Consider the following 19,953-nt stretch of genomic DNA (forward strand, 5'->3'; position numbering starts at 1 on the left):
TGACCTCCCCTGGGAAGGCGGGTTGAGGCTTGAGCAGCCCACACAGCATCTCATTTCCTGCAGAAAGAGCTTGTTTGCTGTTGGCAAAGCCCCTGATTTGCCTACAGGTGGCTGCTGTGGCAGTGGCTGGGAGGGTGCTGCACTCCTATGAAGTGGAGGGACAAAAATGCAGTGGTGGGTCCTGGCAGGGGAACATTTGCTGTGCAGTTCCCTTCATGAAGGTGTCTGACCTCTCCCCTCTGCAAGAACAAGCCTCCACTCAGTGTCCAGTTGCTCTAAGTTGTTTAATATCAAAGTCACGGGGAGGGGTAGGGTTAACACCAGCTAAAACTATCATTAAACACAGATTATTTTCCTTCCAATTAAAGAATCCCAGGGACTGGTAACAGATGATCCCTGCTCAGCCTGCGGGCCCCTCCACGCCAGCAGCAACCCCCTGTGTGCGGGTTGTACCATTGGAAAGGGACCAAAGTCCCTGGAGGAGCAGCTCCGGACACAGGATTCCGCTTGGATTCCCAGACTGAGCACTCACCAGGATGATGTGCCTCAGGCTCAGCCCTCCCTTTGCAGCAGAGGCTCCCGGGAAGCGGCGCGGGGGTTTGGGAGTGGGAGAAGGCAAGGACTGCAGTTGCTTCAGTGAAGAGAGAGGAGGTGGCTGAGCGGGAAGGGAACTGCTGTTCTCTTTTGCACTCCAAGTCGCTGCTTCCCGGTGGTTCTCCTGCCTCCAGGCTGGTTCCCCCCATCCTCTCCCAGCCCCCTGGGCTCAGCGGGCCGTGGCGAAGCCGATGCGGTTGTTGCGCCGGTCGAATTTGGTGTAGTAGTGCCCGATGAAGCTGGCACCCAGGATCCAGAGGGGACCAGCTGGGGGTGGGATGTCCAGCCCTGAGAAAGCCACCACGCAGATGTCCTCCCCGTACTGGGATTGCTGCAAAAGGGAGACCCCAGTGGTGATGGCGGTGCCAGGAGGGAGATCCCGAGGGAGGGACAGACCCCCAGCTCCACACCCTCTGCTTGGCCACGGTGTTCCTTCCTCATGGAATCACAGAATAGCCTGAGCTGGGAGGGATATTCCAGCTCAGGATGCTCCGGATCATCTAGTCCAGCTCCTGGCCCTCCACAGGACAACCCCAAAAATCACAGAACATGCTGAGTGGAAGAGACCCACAAGGATCATCGAGTCCAACTCTTAGCCCTGCATGGGACCATCCCCAAAAGTCACACCATGGGCCTGGGAACACTGTCCAAATATTCCATGAGCTCTTGGTGCCGTGACCACTGCCCTGGAGAGCCCGTTCCAGTGCCTGACCACCCACTGGGGGAAGAACCTCTTCCTAAAACCCAACCTCCTGGAGGAGGATCCATGCCTGTCTCTGCTCTTTGCTGCTCACCCCAAATCTCCCCAGAACCACCCAAGGGAGCAGCCACAGGTTGCTCTGGCTCATGTGGACACCTCTGCCCAACAAGAGGGTTTGGGGAAAACAAGGAGCATCATTCTGGGGCTCATTTTGGCTGCTTTAGGGGAGCCAGGAGGGCACAGCTTACCCGGAGGACGTAGGCTGAGCCGCTGAGTGCGTAGACCTTCCCCCCCAGGTGGAAGGAGATGTTGGGCAGCTGAGGCACCTGGTCACAGTCCACCACGTACTGTGGGAGGAGGAGGTGGCCCTGAGCCCACTCCCTGGGGCAGGGATGGAGTGGGGTACAGGTGTGGGGGGGACTCACCTCTCCCTCGGCCATCTCGGCCGCCCCGATGGCTTTCATGAGCACGGACACGGGCCCGGCGGGGCCGGTGATGTAGGAGGCCCCTGTGTCCACGGCCACCGAGCAGCCTTCCTTGCAGAACAGGATCTCAGCCCCTACGGACACCCTGGAGCGGGAGGGAAGCCCCTGAATATCCCACGGTGATGCCAGGGGTGCTCACAGGAGCGTGACATCTTTCTCCGAGGAGCTGTGGCCAGGCAGAGCATGTGCTGCTCCCACGGGCTCTCCAGCAGCCCCGGGAACCCTCCCTTGCAGCTTTCCCGGTTGGAAAGCTAAGCTTTGTCATGTGCAGGGTTTGTTTATTTTCGTTCAAACAAAGCGGAGTTGTTTCAGCGCTTCACGCTCCTCCTGCAGGGCTAAAGGGGGTTAAACTCTTCCTCTGCGGCTTCCAAGCTGGATCAGCCCACGGTGCCACCCCCTCTGCATTCCCAGCTCTCCTGGCTCCTTGCTGAGTGTAGAGAAGCTGCAGGAGCCAACCCCGCTCCTCCCCAGCGGGGAGAAAGCATCCCCCAGCAGTGCTTAGCTCCATGGACCGCCTTCCCGGGCTGCCAGCCTGACATCCCCCCCTCCCACAGCCACGGGGGTCCCTGGGATGCACCCTTGGCAGTGCTGGGCTAAATGGACCCAAGGATCCTAGAGGTCTTTCCAGCCTAAGTGATTCCATGATTCCATGGCTCCCGGTGCCGTGCAGGGGCTCTCCCTGCCCTCACCCCTTCATGCTGATCTGCCAGTAGCCGCTCTTGCTGACGTTCAGGTAGTGGAAGTCCCCGGTGTAATAGGCTGGGTCGCTGCCTCCCAGGATTATCTCCCCCCCGGGTTTCAGAGGAGCATTCCTAGGGCACAAACCACAGTGGAGCGTTTCCCCCCTGGCTGCTGCCCCCGAAAAACCAGCCAGGAGGGAGCAGCCACGGCCACGAGGCTCTGCTGAGCTGGTGAGAAGTGGTGGAGAGCAAGCTGGAGCAGAGAAACCCCGAGTTAGCTCAGGGGGGTGGGAGGGGGTGCTGCATGCAGGGGTGTCCCAGCAGGTCTGTGCTGGCTCCTGAGGGGAGCAGGAACGTGGACAGAACCCAGCCAGGGCATCTGCAGAGTGTGAGCTGGAGCAGGGCTGGCCTGGGGCTGGCAGGGGGGCTGTGCCCACCCTGAGGCACACAGGAGCTGTTAGTGGGTGCCATCGAGGGTGCTCGTGCTCTGTGTCTTCTTACTTGGAGGCTCTGCAAAGAGAGGGATGCTCTGTGAGGCTGTGGACTGAGGGCACCCCTGTCCCCAGGACACCCAAGTGGCGCCCAGGTGCCAGTGGCAACCTCAGCCCCTTCCTTAGGCTTTGTTTGTTATTGATGCAACCTTTGGCTGAGGTCAGGAGGTACCGTGTCTGATCTGGGGGTGTGTTTGAGAGTCTGTCACTGCACAGTGCCAGGCTGTTGTGTCTGGGGCCTGGGGCAGGATTCCTGCCCTGCCAGGGTGTGCCCTCCCACTGCTCCAGTGGGTTTTGAGGATGCTGGGAGGAGGGGTGCTGGAGCACAACCCTTTGGGGCAAGAAATGAAAGGAGGTTTGGCTGCCGGTGCAGGTTTTTCTTCAATGATTTTTTTGGTTTGGTTTGTTTTTTGGTTTGGTTTTTTTGTTTGTTTCTTTGTTTTTGCTTTTAAAGTTTGCCAATAACTAATCAAAATCACCAAATTAACTAAATCTCCTGCTGGTTGGGATTGCTCCAGTCCCACTCACAGCTCTGGACAAACCTCCACCCGGCTCTGCCTCCTGTGCTGCCTCATTCCCCCCCAGCTCCTCCAGGGGTCCTCCACGGGCTCATCCCTCCCACCCCACATCCCACAGCCCCATCCCATGGCTCTTTCCCAATCCCAAGATGCCAACTGTTCTGATGCCCATGCCCTAAAAACCAACCCCCCCCCAGCTCCCCACGGGACCCACCGGCTGTAGTAGACAGAAAACACATCCTCCTTGAGGATCTGCTGGGACAGGATCCTGTCGAAGACGGGGGTGATGCCGTCGATGGCCTGGCTGGGGAAGCCCATCCCCAGCACCCCGTCAAACCTGGCGAAGATGAAGGGGAAGGCGGGAAGCGCCGTGGCCTCGGCGAACACCTGGATGATGGGAATGTCTGACACCTGGGGAAGGGCACGAGGGTCCTTGCAGGGAGCTGGGGGGGGTGTGAAATCCCCCCCAGAGAGCCCCCAGCGTGTGAGCAGCTCCTTGTGAGTGCCAGCCCCCCTCACCGTGACGATGTCCTGGCTCAGGAAGCCCTTGACGCTGCCGCTGCCGTAGCGGATGGCGAAGCCGGTGCCGTTGGAGATGTAGGTCCGGGACTTGGAGGAGTCGTAGCGGCTGTGGGAGACTGGGGAGAGGGAGAACGTGCATCAAAGGAAGTGAGAGAGAGGGGGCTGAGGGTCTCTGCTCCCCTGGAATGTCCCCTGTGTGACTACAAACCCACCGTGCCCCAGTGCCAGGGGACTGGGCAGCAACAGGCAGAACCCCCCGCGCAAAGGGCTGTCGAAAAACCAGACCCCCACAGCGGCCCACCCCGAGCAGCCCCCGAGGTGGAGGGACTTGCCCCCCTTCACTGAGCCCAGCCTGGGGGTGTGTGGTCAGTCCTGGCCCCGGCCGTGCCCCCCTACTCACCGCAGGCGCTGTAGAGGGGGGAGCACTTGTAGGACGGCACCCACAGGTTGGCCGAGCCCGTGTCAAAGACCACCTTGAAGGTCTGCGCGGGGGTCCCGATGCTGATCTCGCCGAAATACTGGGTCTGGAAGAGGCACAGCACGGGGGGCATCACTGGGGGCACAGCTCGGGCAGACCCGAGCCAGGGGGGATCCGTGAGGTGACACCGGGGTGACAAACCCCCAGGAAGGGAGAGACTCACGTCCAGGTAGTTGGTGAGGAGGGTGGGAGCCGTCCCGTTCCTGGGACCGGCCCCGCCGCCGCGCCTGCCCTGGCGCAGCTCCGGGAACACGTCCCACACCTTCACCCCCATCTCCTGCAGCGTCTGGCGGATGGAGGGCATCCTCCGCAGCGCGATCCTGCGGGGGCCAGGACAGGGCTTGGGGTGCTCAAGGAGAACACTCCCCCCCCTCCCCAACTCCCTGCCACCCGCACCCCGGCATTCCCGCCTCGGGAACTCCAGCCGGGTGGCTCTAGATGGCAGCAGCTCCCCGCAGCACCCCGGCGGGTCCCGCTCCCACCGCACCCGCACGGGGAGGATGCGCCTCAGCCCACCCGGGGCAGGGACCCCACGGCGGGTGGGGCTGCGGGAGGAACCCACCGGCCCCCGGCAGCCACCCGTGGGCTGAGCCCAGCCCCACGCTGGGGCAAAATGCTCCATCTCGGCATCCTTGGTTATTTGGGATTCGGGGTGCTCCCGAGCCATAGGATTACTTAGGTTGGAAAATACCTCCAGGATCATCGGATCCAACCATTAACCACGCGGAGAGAGGAAGAGGAGCGAAGAAGAGCAGGTGCAGAGCAGCAGAGGAGGAGGAGGAGGAGGAAGGGGTTTCCCAGCGTGGCTGAAGCAGGAGAGCCCCTCACCCTCAGCCCCAGCCCCCAGAAAAGAGGGGAGACAGCAGGACCCGGCACCATGTGGGCCACACACAGTCCTGCTACCTCTGCAAAGCCTGGGCTGGCAAGGGGGCAAAGCTGGCACCCCAGGTCAGGGCCAAGAGCAGCAGGTACTGCTGCACCCTCCTGCTGTGTCCCGCTGGCATCGTGTCCTCCAGGGCAGCCTCCTGCTGTGCCAGCAGCTCCTTCCCATCCCAGAGGGGCAATGCTTTTATAGCCCGGGATTCTCCTCCCCTGGCTGGGGGAGGGCTGGGAGTCCCACGGGCAGGTGGCTGTGACCCTCCCTGCCGAGGGTGGCACATCCAGGAGCCCCCCCATGCCCGGTGGGAAGAGCTGGCAAGGGGGGCTGTGCAGAGCTGGGAGCGCTGAACCCACATTCCTTGGGGTTATTTGCTCCCTGTCAGCAGTACCAGGGCATGTGCAGGGCACAGAGACCTGCTGGTGCCAGCTGGCAGAGCTGCTGGGGGGTGCTGGTGGTGACACAGGTCTGGCCAGGGAGATGTCCCACTCTGTAGAGGAATAATGGGGTTTTCCCCAAAGCCTGGGGGTGGGAATGGCAAAGGACACTCAGCCACAGCCCCTTTGGCCGTGGAGACACCAACTGCAGACCCACAGCCCCCTGTGCCCTTCCAGGGGCTGCTCTGAGCACAACCAAGGGAACCCTCCCTCTGTTAAACCCATGAGGGAGCAGAGCCCAGGGAGGAGAACAGCACAACTCATTGCACTTGTTACATATGATATTAAATCCAGGGGCAAACCCAGCCCTGCCCTGTGGTTTGGAAGGGAGATGCTGCTCTAAAACCCCTCGGTGTGGGGACTCCTTCATACCAGGTGCTTCCCTGGCCCCCAGGCTGATGTGTCTCCCCCCTGGCAGTGCCCAGTCCAGGGCAGTGGGGGCTGGATCAGCCCCGTGGCTCCCAGCCCAGGACTTGACCTCGGGGAATCTCGGTGGGAAATGACCGCCAAGGCAATAAAAAAACATTCTTGGAAGAACCCTGACCACACACCACACACTTGCCCCTGCCCCAAGAACCTCCACCTCCTGTGGAGGGTGGGATTTGTTTGGGGCACCACTGTCACTCTTGTCCAGGTGCTGGAAGGGGGGGGCGAGGAGAACAACCCGAATATCTTCCCCCCCCCCAAAACCGGGGCTCAAACACCTCCCTGCCCTGTGGGATTCTGGCTGCCAGGGGAATGCTGACCCTGGCAGGGCCCCGAGGGCTCAGCCCCGTGGGTCCCACCCCTCTCCCCCAGCCCTGACGTCTGTTCCCACGCCGGCCCCCAGCCCTGCGTCAGCGGGGCAGCCTCGTGCCCCGGCACAGGGTGCAGGGGGGTGCAGAGGTCAGGAGGCAGCAGCCCAGCCCGGGAGCCACAGCGACGTGAGAGAGCCTGGCAGGGAGCCAGCAGACATAAATCCCCTTCCTGGGCATCCCACGGGCTCTGCCAAGCCCCATTCCCCGAAGGAGAGGCTGGGGATGCAGCGGGACTTCAAAGGGAAGGGGCCACGTCAGCAGGGAAGGTGGTCCCAGGATGTGGGGCCGTGGGGCTCTGGTGTTTCCAGCCCCTCTCTGACCCAGGGCCACGTTTTCGGGAGCCCTGAGGGGTGTTGGATGCCCTGGGCATGGCTTTGGCCCAGGAGGGACTGATGGACTCCTGTCCCGCGGGACATCCAGAGCAGGATACAGCTGGGAAGGGAAGAGACCCCCGGGCAGGGGGTCCCAGAGGGAAACAACCCTTCCCTGCCAAGGGAATGGCACCACCACCTCCTTGGAAGGGAAACCAAGGGAAAATGGGCAGAACCAACTTACCCAAAGCCATCAGAGGGCTGAGGGCTGTTGCCTTGCACGGCCAGTGCCAGCCCTGGGGTTGGCTGTCCTTGCTCGCAGTGCCAGGGCTCAGGGATGTTTCCAGCACAGGACACATTCCCCGTGCAAGGAAAACCCCACAAGGCATTTTCCAGTCACCTCTGCCAGCACTGAGCAGGGATGAGCAGCTGGTGCACGGGAGCAGAGATGGAAAGACCTGATGAGAGGCTTTAAATAACCTACAAAGGTGCTTTTGTGCCCAGGGTTAGAGGAACAGGGGCATGGGAAGGACAGACAGGGATGGATACAGGACATCAGCCAGCTCTGGGACCATGCTGGTTTTATTCCCAGCCCTTCAGGTGACCCAGAGCTGCAGGGAAGATGCTCAGCTCTTCCCACACAGCCTCAAAACATCACTTAACCTGAATTTGCAGTGACAGAAGGTGCCAGGGCATCAGGGAAGGCTGCAATCACCCCACCTGATCCATGTGCTGCTGTGGGAAACCTGCTGCAGTTTGCTCCAAAAGCCTGGGATTTTATCTAATTGCAGATCCAATAAAGAGCAGCTCATCTGGAAATAGCAGGGGAATGCTCTTCAGTCATTTCCCTGTCTGCTTTCAAGGAGTCAAGTGATTGAGAGAATTGAAGGAAAATGCTTTCCAGAGAGAAACAATCGCTTTCCTGCCAGATAAATTTGTTCCTCTCTCATGTTGGGCTGAGCAATTGCTTTTCTTAAAATAAAAACCTGAGATATTAAGTACTTCCCTCTCTAAATGGAATCATTAGGAAGCTTTAGTGAACAGCTTTTATTTCTTGAGGGATCCTTTAAAGCAGCACAAAAAAGGAGGCACATTTCTGGCCTTCCCACGCAATTCATTCGCTTTCCTCATCCCCGAGTTTGTTGGTAGTAAAAACACACAGGGCTTGTGAGGATCCTTATTCTGGGTGACCAAAAAGCTCCAGCAGAAAAGCAGCTCTAGGGAAGGGCTTAGAGGAGGCTCTGGATGGCACCAGCACTGGGGGAATTCAGTACTGACGTCAGCCAGAGCCAGGGTAAACCCAAAGCCTTTGCTGGAGACCAAAACTGCTCTGGCACAGCAAAGCAGGGATTTACTGAGCCGGAGGGAAAACATTCCCTGCAATGAACTCCAGGAGAGCAGCTCCAGCTTCAGGCTGAGGGAGCTCACAGCCATTCCCTGGGGCTCCTCAGAGCCTGGAAAAGCTGTGGCTGCCCCATCCCTGGAAGTGTCCAAGGCCAGGCTGGACGGGGCTTGGAGCAGCCTGGGCTAGTGGAAGGTGTCCCTGCCCATGGCAGGGGGTGGGACTGGATGTTCTTTAAGGTCCCTTCCAAACCATTCTGGGATTCCATGATCCCTCGGTGCCACCCAGGGAAGAAGATGCTCCATCCTGGCTTGATTTTCCCAGCAGGGTGAAGTGATGGCACTCCACAGCACCCGGGCACATGCCACGGGGATGGGGCATTGAACAGTGGGAACCACCTTCCCCTGCACCTGATGCATCAGGGGCCACTCCTCTTTCCTCTGCTGAAGGCCTGAAAATGAAGCTTGACCAGGAAAAAAGTTGCTGTGGAGCCCAGGTGGGAATTCTCAGCTGGGGCAGAGCAAAGACAGGAATAGGATAAAGGCACTGGAGAGGCTGCAGCCCTCACTTACCTGCACCATGTTCCTGCCATGAAGCTCATTTTCCCCTTTTCAAGAGCCTTGTGCTGCTATCAAAGTAAAGATCCACTTCCCAAAACCAGGAATCCACTTCCCTAAGCAGCCCTCCCAGGGCCATGAAGCAGCCCCAGGTGCTCAATGAGCTCTGCTCCCATTTATCCCTTCTGGGAGCTCATCCTCTGCAGCCCAGGGCTCAGCCCGACTCTGGGGTGGCATTTGGGTGCTCAAATGAGTTACCCCACATCACCTGAGCCATCAGAGCCCTTCCCAGCTCTGCTTTCACCTGGTGCCAACCCCCTGCACTCCCGGGCAGTGGAGCTGTGCCTGCCGAGGGACAGCAGGCACAGCCACCAGCTCCGGGAGGGAACAGGTTTAACTCCAGCTCAGTAATTAATTCCTGCTAGTGAAGGAGGGTTTCTGTGCAGGGACCAGCTTTGATGTGATTGCTTTGGTTTAATTAAACTCCTGCTTGCACCCAGAGCCCCGAGTGCTCACGGGAACCTGGCTGGGCTCCACTCAGCCTGAGCACACGGAGTTACCCGACCAGTTCTCCTGGGCAGAGGAGCTCCTGCAGCCCGGACAAAAGAACTTCTTTAAAGTCATCTGAGGGGAAGCTGGGAGAGCTCAGGGCTGCCTTCAGCATCCTACTGGCTGTGAAGGTGTCCCTGGTGTCATTGGGACACCTCTGGACGGGCAGCTGGCACCTCACACCACAGGATGCCCATCCCACGGAGCATCCAGCAGTGTGGGTCCTCCTCAAGCGGGGATGAAAGCACCTGATACCTGGGCCTGGGTGGGCATCAGGTGGGCTGGAAGGTGTTCCCCTGGCCCAAACCCTGGCAGAGCTGCCCCAGTGCCCAGCAGTGCTGTAAATCCCACCAGCTCCATCCTGCAGGTCCAGCTCATCCTACAGGGAACAGTCCAATGGGAAATGTGAGTCCTGGCTCTGGAACACTGAGGGTTTGCTCCAGGCCCCCTCCCAGCCCAGCATCCCTCATTAATTAATGACCCCGGATGTCATTTGCTGTTTCATGGTGGCTGAGTCTGACTGGGGTAATTTACTCTGCTCCGATCAGGTCAGGGAATGTTAATGTGGTTTAATGGGTGTTTTCCTAACCCCCCCCCTGCCCTCTCCCGTGGCTCCTGGGCAGCCTCATCCCCATGGGATGCGTGGGAAGGCAGTGCCACGGCCCCTGCCTGCGTGCCAGGCCTGCCCCAGCTGCCTGGGGCTGGTGGCCAGGGCAGGGGGGCACCAGAGGGTCCCTGTGCCACCCCCAGTCATGGCCATGGGAATGTCCCTGTGCCACCTCCAGCCATGAGAAGATCCCTGTGCCACCTCCATCTGTGGGAAAGGCCCTGTGCCATCCCCAGCCACATCCATGGGAAGACCCCTGTGCCATCTCCAGCCACAGCCATGGGAAGGTCCCTGTGCCACCCCCAGCCGTGGCTGTGATGCCTCTTTGGTGACACCAAGAGATGCCAGAGCTGGAGCCTCAGGAAAGGAGCCCAGCCTGAGCTCAGTCTCAGACACATTTTTTTATTAAACCTTTCACCAGGGGAAGACAAAAAGAATTAAATAAGTGCAATAGTTCCAGAATCCTGCCTGGCACAGCCCTGGGGCCCTGGAGCTGCTCCTGGGAGCTCCACGGGACAGGGGCACCCCGTCCCCATTGTGGGGTCACTCCTGACAGCACCGAGGGTCTCGGGGCTAAGAGAGACAACCCCAGGGCCAGCAGGACCCCAGGCTCACTGCCACCATCCCACCTCAGCCACTCAGCCCGTCCCAGGTCAGGTCACACCATGGAGCCGCTGTCTCCCACCTTCTGCAAGAGCTGCAACAGGGACAGACCCGGATCAGCAGGAAAATCCACCCGTGCAGCCTCAGGGGGCTGTGGGGTGGCTGCGGTGACCTTCCCTGTCTGATCCCAACTGCAGAGCCCACGGGCTGATCCCACCCAAGGGCTGCAGAGCCCGGGGGCACGTCAGCCCTGCTCACCTGGCTCAGCAGGGGGATGTTTGCCAGCGAGCCCAGGAACCCGAAAACCACCGGGAAAAAGCTCCTGTGACAACACAAAAGTCTGGGTTGGGCTCCGAGGAGGATCCCCCGGCTCTGCTCTCCCCCAGGGGGGGTCTGGGTGCCCTGGGACCCACCTGAAGAGGGTGATGAAGCCGTAGGCCTCCAGCAGCATCCCCAGGATCGGCCACCGCATGAGGACGACGATCAGCCCCCCGAAAAAGAAGCTGGTGCCCTTCAGCTTGGGCCGCTGGAAGAAGAAGGTGAAGGTCCTCCTGAAGCCGATGATGAAGACCAAGCCAGAGAGGAAGAGGATCTGGGAGGAAAGAGGAAGGGGAGAGGGTCAGAGGAGCTCTTTGCTCCGTCCTGGGCATCGGTGCCGGCTGTGCCCCGGCCCCACAGTACTCACGTTCCCAAAGGCCAGGAGCACGGAGTCAAAGTACAGGAGCATCCCAAAAAGGAGGAAGAAGAGGCCGAAGCCAACCAGCCCCACTCCAATCCCTGTGGAAGATGGGAGGGCTGAGACAAGGGCTCGGTTCCACACCTCAGTTCCTGTGGCAGGTTGTGGTCCCTCCCTTCAGCACCTCCCTGTCCCATTCCCTCCCAGAAATACACTTTGGGTTTGTCTCCAAAGCTTAGAAACAGCCTTTGCACCTGCCCAGGCCTTGGGGCTGTTGTTGCCCTAGAAACCCCTGAGGGCTTCTGGAAAAAGAGTAGGAAAAATAAATGGGAAGAACCATCTCCAGCCTTTTCCTGAGCAGCGGCACGAAGGTGCCAGTGCAGGCAGTGCCAGCAGAGGATGGAGCTGATCTCCAGATGATCCAGGCACCTCCCCAGTGCTGGTCCCCACATCCCCCTTGCCATTACACCTCTCCCTGCCCCAGCCACCCCAGCCAGCAGCTTCCAGCCCTGGCATGGAGCTGCCCCGGTCCCACAGGGGTGGGCATCACCCGCGGGTCACCCCGTGCCCACTTACGCTGGAGGTCGGTCAGAGACACCATCTTGCCGGTGCCGGGGCTGGGTGAGGCCGGGCGAGGGTGGCCCTGCCTCCACGGTGACCCTTGGAAAAGCCCTTTAGTCCCTGTGGTCCCCACGTCATCCTGCAAATCATTAACGGCGCCGGCAGCGCCCGCCCCGCTGGCACGGCACCTCCCCCGGGGGGCACGTGGTGGCCCGTGGCCACTGCACCCTGCTGGTCCTGCCCTCCCTGGGATGGGATGGACCCTGCTTGGAGAAATCCCTGAAAAAGGAATAAAACAGGGATAAAACAGGGAGCACGGGGCTCCTTTGGGGTGTCCGAGTGGCACCCGGGGGACAGCGAGGTCCCTGTGGCATCCTCCTGATTCCCGGCTCACATCCAGGCTGCTCCATGGGAAAGGAGAGTCCTGGGACTGCTCCATGCCCTGATGTGGGAATAATGGCTCAACCAGACCCGCTGGCTGTGGCCAACAGAGGGTCCCTTCCTGGCACATGTCACCCCTGAGCCACCCCCAGGGCCCTCTGTGCCCGCGACCCTCGGAGCAGCTCCAGCTCTTCCCAAACCAGCCCCTTTTTACCCGTTGGCTTCACGCAAAAAGGGGTTTTATTCCTGCCCAAGAACCAGCCACAGCCCAAAATAAACCCCACTGGGGAAAATGAACCCCGAAAACAGGGAGAGGGAGAAGAAGGTTCCTCAGGGAGAGGGAGGAGAAGGTGCCTCTGGAGAGATCCATGGGCCAGGTGAGCCCCTTCCCAACTGCCATTCATCCACTGTTTCTTCGGTCTAATATTAAAACCAAGGTCATCTCTAGACAAAAGACACGCAAATGTTGTCATTTCATAGATACTTTTATTTCTCTACCACTAGCAAAATATCCCAGAAAACAATCACCTCCCATCCCACCCTCCCCAATGCATAAATAGATTTCCTCCCAATGCAAATCCTTTCTCGGTTACAAGTCACTGGTATATGAAGTGTTATGAAAAATAATAACCAAAATAAAATTAATTAAGGTTGTCTTTTTTTTAAAAAAAAAACAAAACAAACCAAAACAAAAACCAAAAAAACAAAACCAGAGCTGGGCTCCAAGGGCAGCCATGGGGTTCCTTGGGGACACACCTTGGGGACAGCTCAGACACGGTCACTTGTGTCTGATGGCTCTGGGAACACCAGGACAGGAGCACTGGGATGCTCCTCATCCTCCCTGCTCCCTGGAGATGGGAAAAATTGCTGCCTGTGGGTCTGTGTTGGCCACAGCCACCCCGATGTGTCCCCATGGTGTCCCCACAGCTGGTGTAAGGGGGGGTCTGCCCCAGTTACACCAGCTGGGAGCCCACCCTGGTCACCCCCCTGCTGCACTCAGGGACGGGGAAATAAACATCATCTCTTAAAACTTACAGTCTCTGTATATTTTATTTTAAATAAATTTGCTTTTAATAAAAGCAGAAAAAATATATATATTTTAAATAGGTTTTTTTTTTCTTTTTTTTTTTTTTCTTTTTTTTTTTTCCCCTCTGATAAATTGGCAAAGAATCTGCTTTTTGTAACTCATGGGCAGGGCTGGTGCCAACAGAACCCCGCGGAGAGAGAGCTCGGCACAAACAGTTCCTCCCAGGAAAGAAGAGAAAAAACCAAATATAGATATATATTATAAATGTATAATTTCCATAAAACATATATTAAGGCATGTAATAGCAAAATAAAGGGCCAGCTTTATGAGCTAAGAGGGCTGAGGGAGGCTCAGGAGGGGGATTTAGGGCTCTAGGGGTTCCTATAGTATTGCTAAGATGGGGTGTACGGGGGATAATGGGGTGCAGGGGTCCTGGGGGGGTCAGGATCAGCCAGCAGGGAAGTAGCTGTGGGATGGACGGTGTCCAGTGTCCAGCTCCTCACTCCATCCTCCCTGCCCACCCCAGCCCCTGGGGGCAGCCCTGCCAACCACACATCCTGCCAGGGATTCTGCTTTTCCGGGCAGAACCCGCTTTTTTTTTCCCACCCTCCAGAACGTTAAAGCAAAGGGTAAATTTGCTACAGGAATTCCAAACAGCTGGAAGGGGCTGGAGTGCAACGGGAAGGGTCTGGGGGAGACGCAGGGCCAGGCTTTGGGAGGGCTCGGAGGTGATGGTGGGATGGGGGCAGCCGAGGTGACCCCGCTGCTCCTGCCCGGCCCCTTCCCCTTCCCCTTCTCACCACCATCCTCACCCACTGGGGGGAGTCCCTGATGACCCCACGGCTTCCCCACCCCACCTGGCACCCAGCTCCCTGCCCTGCTCCCATCCAACGTCCCCATCCCTGCCCACACCTCCTGCTCCGTGCCAGCGGCGCTCCGGTGCCACAGGCAGCCCTGGTGCCACCCTGACCCCGCACAGGGCACTGCCCCGGGCACCTCTGTGTCCCCACAGTCCCACTCCCACCCACCCTGCTCCTGACACGGCTCCTTCTGCCTCCAGCCGAGCCCCAGCACCAGGAGGGATGGGACAGCCCAGGCCAGGCGGGTGCGAAAAGCAGGGTCAGGGCTCAGGGAGGGGAAGAGGCACCCGAGGAGCTCAGACGGACCATCCAAGCCTGGCGGAAGGTGGAAGCACCATCCGTGGTGGGGACTGGCCGGTCTCCACCCAGAGAGCCCCTTCACAGACCTTTGGGAGGCGTCCCAGGAGTCCTAATGCTCCCCAGGGATGCCCCGGCCGGGAGGTAACTGCTGTGCCAGTGGCCGCTGTCACGGATGTCCCTGTCCGGCTGCCCGCGCGGGCCTGGCACCCAGGACACGGCAGATCTGTCCCTGTGTCCACTGGCAGCCCGGGGGCTCCTTGGGGACCACCTCTAGCACCGCCACATCTCCTCGGGCCGGGGCAGAGCAGCCGGTGCCGTCGGCGCCGCATCCCCCGCGCGGCCGTGCCGGGTGGTCTCGCCGTCGGAGGGAGGGAAGGGGGTCCAGGAGAACCAAAAACGATGGCGAGAGGTTCGGTGTCGTGTCAGGGGGGGCTAAAACGTGGCCCCGTGGAACTTGATGGTGCCGGCAGCAGCCAGGGCTTGAGCTGGAGGGGCGGGAGAGCAGGGCTGAGTGGGGCGGCGGGTGGTGGTGAGGCAGCCCCTGTGCCCACCCCGCAGCCCCTGTGCCCACCCCGCAACTCCCTCCCTGCCCTGCGCAGGAAAACCTGGCACAGATTTGGCTCTATGCCCCTGGCTCCCCTGGGGGAACATCCACCCGAGCAGGGGGACACCGTGTCCCCCCCATTTTGCAGCCACCAATTTCACGCCAGGCAGGTGAATCCCAGAGACCCCCCCCCTTTCCCTGCACGGCCCCCCTGCCCACGGCAGCCTGCTGAGCCCCCCGTGCCCACGCTGGGCTGACCCCCAGCGCCACGGGGCACACTCGTGTTGGTCCATGGAGGAGACGGGGCTGACGTGGCTCAGGGAATGTTGGTTAGCTGGAGCAAGCAGCGATGGCCGGGCACGGGGCACAGAAGGGACACCCCGGCCGGGCCCCCCGGGCTGGAGAGGGGCTGGGCTGGGCTGCGGTAGGAGAGAAGAGGTGCTTACGGTCACGGCTCACACACGCATTAAGTGGCTGCTGTCGGCGCCCCGGGGTTCGGCCGAGAGGGGGTTGGTCGGAGGAGCCGGGGAGGCTGGGGAGGTGGGAGGGCTGGGGGTAGCGCACTGAGCTGGAAACAGAAACGGGAGAAGGGCGTGAGGAACGCGGGCTGCAGCAGCGGGGAGGGGACCCAGCCGGGGGTTAGCGGGGAGGAAAGGGACGGGGGGGAAAGGAAGGGAGAAGGAAGGCAGGCAGGCAGGCAGGCAGGCAGGGGGGAAGCAAGCGCGGGCAGGACAAACAGCCACAGCGGCGCCCGGTCCCGGCGCGCACACGTGAGCTCCCTGCAGGGCTCCTCATGGACACTGCGCGGCGTGACACCACCATCACCAGGGATAGCGTGGCACCGTGCTGACCTGGGCATGGCCTGACTTCACCATCACCCAGGGACAGCATGGCACCGTGCTGACCTGGGCATGGGGTGCCACCACATCCCCCGGGCATGGGGGGCCACCACAATCCCCCAAGCATGGGGTGCCACCACATCCCCTGGGCATGGGGTGCCACCACATCCCCCGGGCATGGGGGGCCACCACTATCCTCCAGGCATGAGGTGCCACCACATCCCCTGGGCATGAGGTGCCACCACATCCTCTGGGCATGGGGTGCCACCACGCTCGCTCAGCCAAGGCGTGTCACCTCATGCCCACCCAGCCAGGCACTCCCACCCCTGCAAACGCTCCCAGCAAGGTGCTGGAAGCTGTGCCCCGCTGGAATAGCTGCTCCATCCCAGGATCTCAGGGGAAGGCAGCCCCAGGCATGGCGGGCAGGGCCCGGGAGCTGTTGGCTCTCCCACTGCCCAGGGATGCCCTGCCCAGCATCCACACAGTACTGACCCCTCTCCTGCCCATGCTTACTCCTTGCTCTGGCTGCCAAACCAACACCCGACGTGCCCAACCCGCCCTGCCCTCACCCCTCCTGCCCCTCACCCGAGAGCATGCGGCCGCGGCGCGAGGCCTCGGCGGCCAGAGCGCACGAGATCTCGATCCTCTTCTCCTGCTCCTGCAGCTGCGTCTCGGGGTCCTGGGGGGTGTCCACCTCCCCCTCGCCCAGGGGGATCACGTTCTGCAGGCTGTGTGGAGCACCCGGCGTCAGCGCCCGTGCCAGGCCCCTCGGGATGGCCGGGAAAGGGTTCACCCCCCCGGGATGGCTGGGGAAGGATTCAGCCCCCCGGGATGGCTGGGGAAGGATTCAGCCCCCCGGGATGGCTGGGGAAGGATTCAGCCCCCCGGGATGGCTGGGGAAGGATTCAGCCCCCCGGGATGGCTGGGGAAGGATTCACCCCCCCGGGATGGCTGGCACGGGCACCGCAGCCCCACCTGGATTTGGCAATGAGGGTCTTGATCCTTTCCACCTTCTTCTGCTTCTCCTTCATCTCCTCGGGGCTGAGGGGTGATTCGGGCTCCAGCTCGACGTACCGCTCAGGGATGAGGACTTTGTCAGGCGTGGAGAGCTGGGGGCAGTGGAAAGGGGTGAGTCCTGTGCTGGGCATGGGGGACCTGTCCCCCTCCAGCACCGCCTGCCCCACTCACCCCAACAACCACCTGGGCAAGGGCAGCCCCTGGTTAGTGGCTCCAGGATGGATGAACCCCCCAGGGATGCCCCACGTCCCCGGGACACCCCGTGCTCACCTCCTTGTGGATGTCCACGTCGTAGTGCTGCGGCTCCAGCTCCATCTTGCGCAGCCGGGCGATCTCCTCCTGGGGGGTCTCGTACACCTTCCCGGGGTCGTCCGAGCGCAGCGCGGCCTCCAGGTCCGAGATATCCACCTCGTGGATGCTGCGGTGCCGGCGCACCTGCGAGGGACCCCGGCCCGGCTGAGCCCCCTTGGATAGCACCCTGTCCCCTTCCCCGGCCCCCAGTGTCCCCTCTGCTCCAGGAGGGACCTGCCAGGCGCAGGGACTCACCACCTTGTAGGAGGTGGGGGTCTTGGTGCCGGGGGGCTCGGGCTGCTGGCTGCTGGGGAGCTGCAAACTGCGCCGCTTCTCCTTCATGGAGCCGCTCTGGTGGCGCTTCATGCGGTCGATCTGCTCCTCCACGCTCATCTTCACCTTCGTCTCGGTGGCGAACACGGCGCTCTTCGGTCTCTCCTGGGGGCAGCCCAGCCCTGGGTCACCCACCCCTGCCCCATCCTCCCGGTGCCACAACCCTCTGCTGTGGGCTGCTGGGCTCAGCCCTTTCCCGGGATGCCCGCTCCTGAGATGGGGGGATCGCCCAGGAATCACCCAGGAGGGATCTCAAGGAGTGGATGGCCAGACATGGAGCCACTCAGCAGCAGGCTCCTCTCTGCAGGCTGCACCACAGCCCCCCCCCCCGGCTCACCCAGCCCCCCAGCCCGGCCCCTGGCCCCTCAAGCCGAGCCCTACCCGGGAGCTGAGCCCGTTGGCCATGCCAGCAGCACTCCTCCTCGCCACCACCTCCTCCTCCGCCGGGGACTTGGTCCTGGGGGGGACGATTCCCACTGTGGAGCAAAGCAGAACGCCAGGCTGAGCTCCCCCGGGGACCAAGGGCAGGGTCCCAGCAGGGTCCTCTGGGGTTCCACTGTCCCCAGTCGAGCCATACCTTTGTTGAGAGCCGCCTGCTTCTCCGCATCCTGCTCCTGCCGGCCCTGCAGGAGCCCCTCGCTCAGGGGGCCGGGGGGGCTGGGTCGCTGCGCCTCCTTCTTGCTCTGCTCGAAGCCTGGTTTGGGCTGTGGGAGGGAAGCAGGGCCCTGGTGAGCCCCCCTGTCCTGTCTGGGGGCCACACTCTGCCTGGGGACACCCCCTGCTCTCCACAGCCATGGACCACAGACACGCTCCTGGCAGTGGATGGACACACAGACACCAGCCACAGGTCAGGCTTCTCCATGGGCAAAGCTCCCTGAAAGGCTGATGATCCCACCAGGGCACCCAGGAGCTCTGGGACAGGGGCACCCTGGCTCTGTGCTGGGCTCCAGCCAGACCCTGTGCCTGTGGGAAGGGGGGTGGTCCCACAGGGGCAGGAGTTGAGGCAGGCATGAGAGTGAGCCAAGGGCCATTTCTGGGGTCCTTCCCCACCTTGTATCCCATGGGAACAGCCTGCCTGGAGCCCGGGAATTATTGGTGTGAGGGAGGGCTATGGCAATGGGCCAAGCAGCCCAGGGTGCCCCCTCAATGGACACAATGCACCCAGACACCCCTTACACCCCATGGATCCACGTGCAGCCACCCCTGTGCCACCCAGCTGTGCCACCCGTGCTGGCAGTGGGGTCTGTGACCCTTCCCAGCCCTGCTTTGCCGTGCCAGCCCCCACGGACACACATCCCAGCCCCCAGCTGCAGGGACACCAGTGGCTCCTGGTGCCCACACCTGGCCCCTTCCCCTGGCACGAGCACAGCCGAGGCAGCAGCAGTAGCAATTCCCAAATCCAGGTTTGCCCTGGTGGGCAGGAGCCGGGGGTTCACCCCCACGGGCAGAGCCTGCCAGCACCACACAGAGAGCGGTGCCACGGAAGGACAGCGAGAGAGGTGAGGGCAGAGGAAAGCAGAGAGGGTGATGCCAAGGGCTGTGGTGGCCTTGGGGGCTGCCCAGGAGGGGACAATCCATGTCCTGAGCGAGCACAGTGGGCACTGGGGACCTGGTGGGGACACGAGGGCCATGGGGGGGCTGCTCAGGGGATGGCAGGTAGAGCCACGTGCTGCTGTCCCCACGCCAAGTGCCACCTCCACGCTGTCCCTGCGGGCTCGGGGTGGGCAGCTCTGTGTCCTGCCTCATGCCAGCCCCTGCCACGTCTCAGGGAGGAGGAGCACAGGGTGGCAGCTGCCCTGGGGTTCGGTACCTGTCCCCGCTTGGCCTCTGCCCCGCCGTGCTGCCAGGAAGGGGACGTGGGGTACGGCCAGAGGCGGCTCTCGCTGGGCAGCGGAGGGACGGCCGGAGGAGACTCCAGGGGGACGTAGGACTTGGGGAGGGGAGGTCGAGGCGGGCCTGGTTCCTGGGGTGGAGCGTGAGGGGGGAGAGCAGAGAAGGAAGAGAGAGTTAGAGAGAGGCCAAGATAACACACAGTGGAAGTGCCGAGCCGAGGAGGGCAGGAGGGAGAGCGGCGGCTCCGGGGTGTCTTTGTGTCCCTGGGCAGAGGGGGACAGGGCATCCCACCCCACTGCTGAGGGGGACACTGCATCCCACCATCCGTGTGGCCCAAACGGTGCCCCCAGGCAGAGCCACGAGGAGAGGCATCTGTGCTCTGTGCCTGGTGCCCAGCATCCCCCAGTCCCACCCCAAACCCCCCCACTCGCTCACCTCACCGGGTCCGGGCTTGGTGGGTGAGCCCTGGGAGCCAGAGATGAGGGAGAAGGGGCTGAGGGGGCTGGTGAGGCTGGCAGAGCTCAGGGGGCTGGCAGGGCTGTTGGAGCTGTACGTCCCCGAGGGGCCCAGGGCCACTGTGGAGAGGAGCAGGAATAAGATAATAATATGATTATAATAAGGTAATAATATGATAATAATAAGGGCCACCATGTCCCCGAGCAGGAGCTGCTGTCTGCCCAGAGTCACCAGGGACACGCCACGACATGGCACATCGGGGTCTTGGCTGGGCAGGGACAGAGCCA

The 19,953-nt window shown here is 61.5% G+C and overlaps 3 protein-coding genes across 20 annotated transcripts in view; all 3 read right to left on the reverse strand.

The window, feature by feature from the left end:
* Window positions 1-306: 306 nt before the first annotated feature.
* REN (renin) lies at window positions 307-5,090 on the reverse strand. The gene is made up of 10 exons (XM_032710351.1): window positions 4,879-5,090; window positions 4,632-4,788; window positions 4,391-4,514; window positions 3,988-4,106; window positions 3,683-3,879; window positions 2,961-2,969; window positions 2,469-2,591; window positions 1,720-1,864; window positions 1,543-1,641; window positions 307-925 (listed from the first exon to the last, which is right to left on the reverse strand). Exons 1-10 carry the CDS (start codon window positions 5,088-5,090, stop codon window positions 764-766), a joined length of 1,347 nt encoding a protein of 448 aa, XP_032566242.1. The 3' UTR covers window positions 307-763.
* An 850-nt stretch (window positions 5,091-5,940) lies between these two features.
* The window catches only part of PLEKHA6 (pleckstrin homology domain containing A6), a 50,757-nt gene continuing 36,744 nt past the window's right edge, over window positions 5,941-19,953 (reverse strand). For 12 of the 17 annotated variants that reach the window (XM_032710685.1, XM_032710687.1, XM_032710686.1 and 9 more), the window contains 10 exons: window positions 19,646-19,785; window positions 19,188-19,340; window positions 17,955-18,081; window positions 17,759-17,853; window positions 17,300-17,482; window positions 17,024-17,188; window positions 16,712-16,845; window positions 16,322-16,464; window positions 15,344-15,465; window positions 12,823-14,838 (listed from right to left, as the gene is read on the reverse strand). In XM_032710685.1, coding sequence (XP_032566576.1) covers window positions 15,353-15,465; window positions 16,322-16,464; window positions 16,712-16,845; window positions 17,024-17,188; window positions 17,300-17,482; window positions 17,759-17,853; window positions 17,955-18,081; window positions 19,188-19,340; window positions 19,646-19,785 — 1,253 coding nt within the window. In that variant the 3' untranslated portion in view covers window positions 12,823-14,838; window positions 15,344-15,352. Of the gene's footprint in view, window positions 5,953-12,822; window positions 14,839-15,343; window positions 15,466-16,321; window positions 16,465-16,711; window positions 16,846-17,023; window positions 17,189-17,299; window positions 17,483-17,758; window positions 17,854-17,954; window positions 18,082-19,187; window positions 19,341-19,645; window positions 19,786-19,953 lie in introns of those variants that run through there. The other 5 variants (XM_032710683.1, XM_032710679.1, XM_032710682.1 and 2 more) reach the window with 3 other exon arrangements.
* On the reverse strand, window positions 10,344-11,933 carry GOLT1A (golgi transport 1A). 2 transcript variants are annotated; one of them, XM_032710694.1, is made up of 5 exons: window positions 11,801-11,933; window positions 11,234-11,325; window positions 10,962-11,074; window positions 10,807-10,870; window positions 10,344-10,642 (listed from the first exon to the last, which is right to left on the reverse strand). In XM_032710694.1, exons 1-5 carry the CDS (start codon window positions 11,823-11,825, stop codon window positions 10,604-10,606), a joined length of 333 nt encoding a protein of 110 aa, XP_032566585.1. In that variant the 5' UTR covers window positions 11,826-11,933; the 3' UTR covers window positions 10,344-10,603. The 2 variants fall into 2 exon arrangements, with proteins under 2 accessions (XP_032566585.1, XP_032566584.1); XM_032710693.1 differs by having other exon boundaries at window positions 10,345-10,642; window positions 10,962-11,140.

Source organism: Chiroxiphia lanceolata, chromosome 25, assembly GCF_009829145.1.
Source record: "Chiroxiphia lanceolata isolate bChiLan1 chromosome 25, bChiLan1.pri, whole genome shotgun sequence".
Classification (NCBI taxonomy): Eukaryota; Metazoa; Chordata; class Aves; order Passeriformes; family Pipridae; genus Chiroxiphia; species Chiroxiphia lanceolata.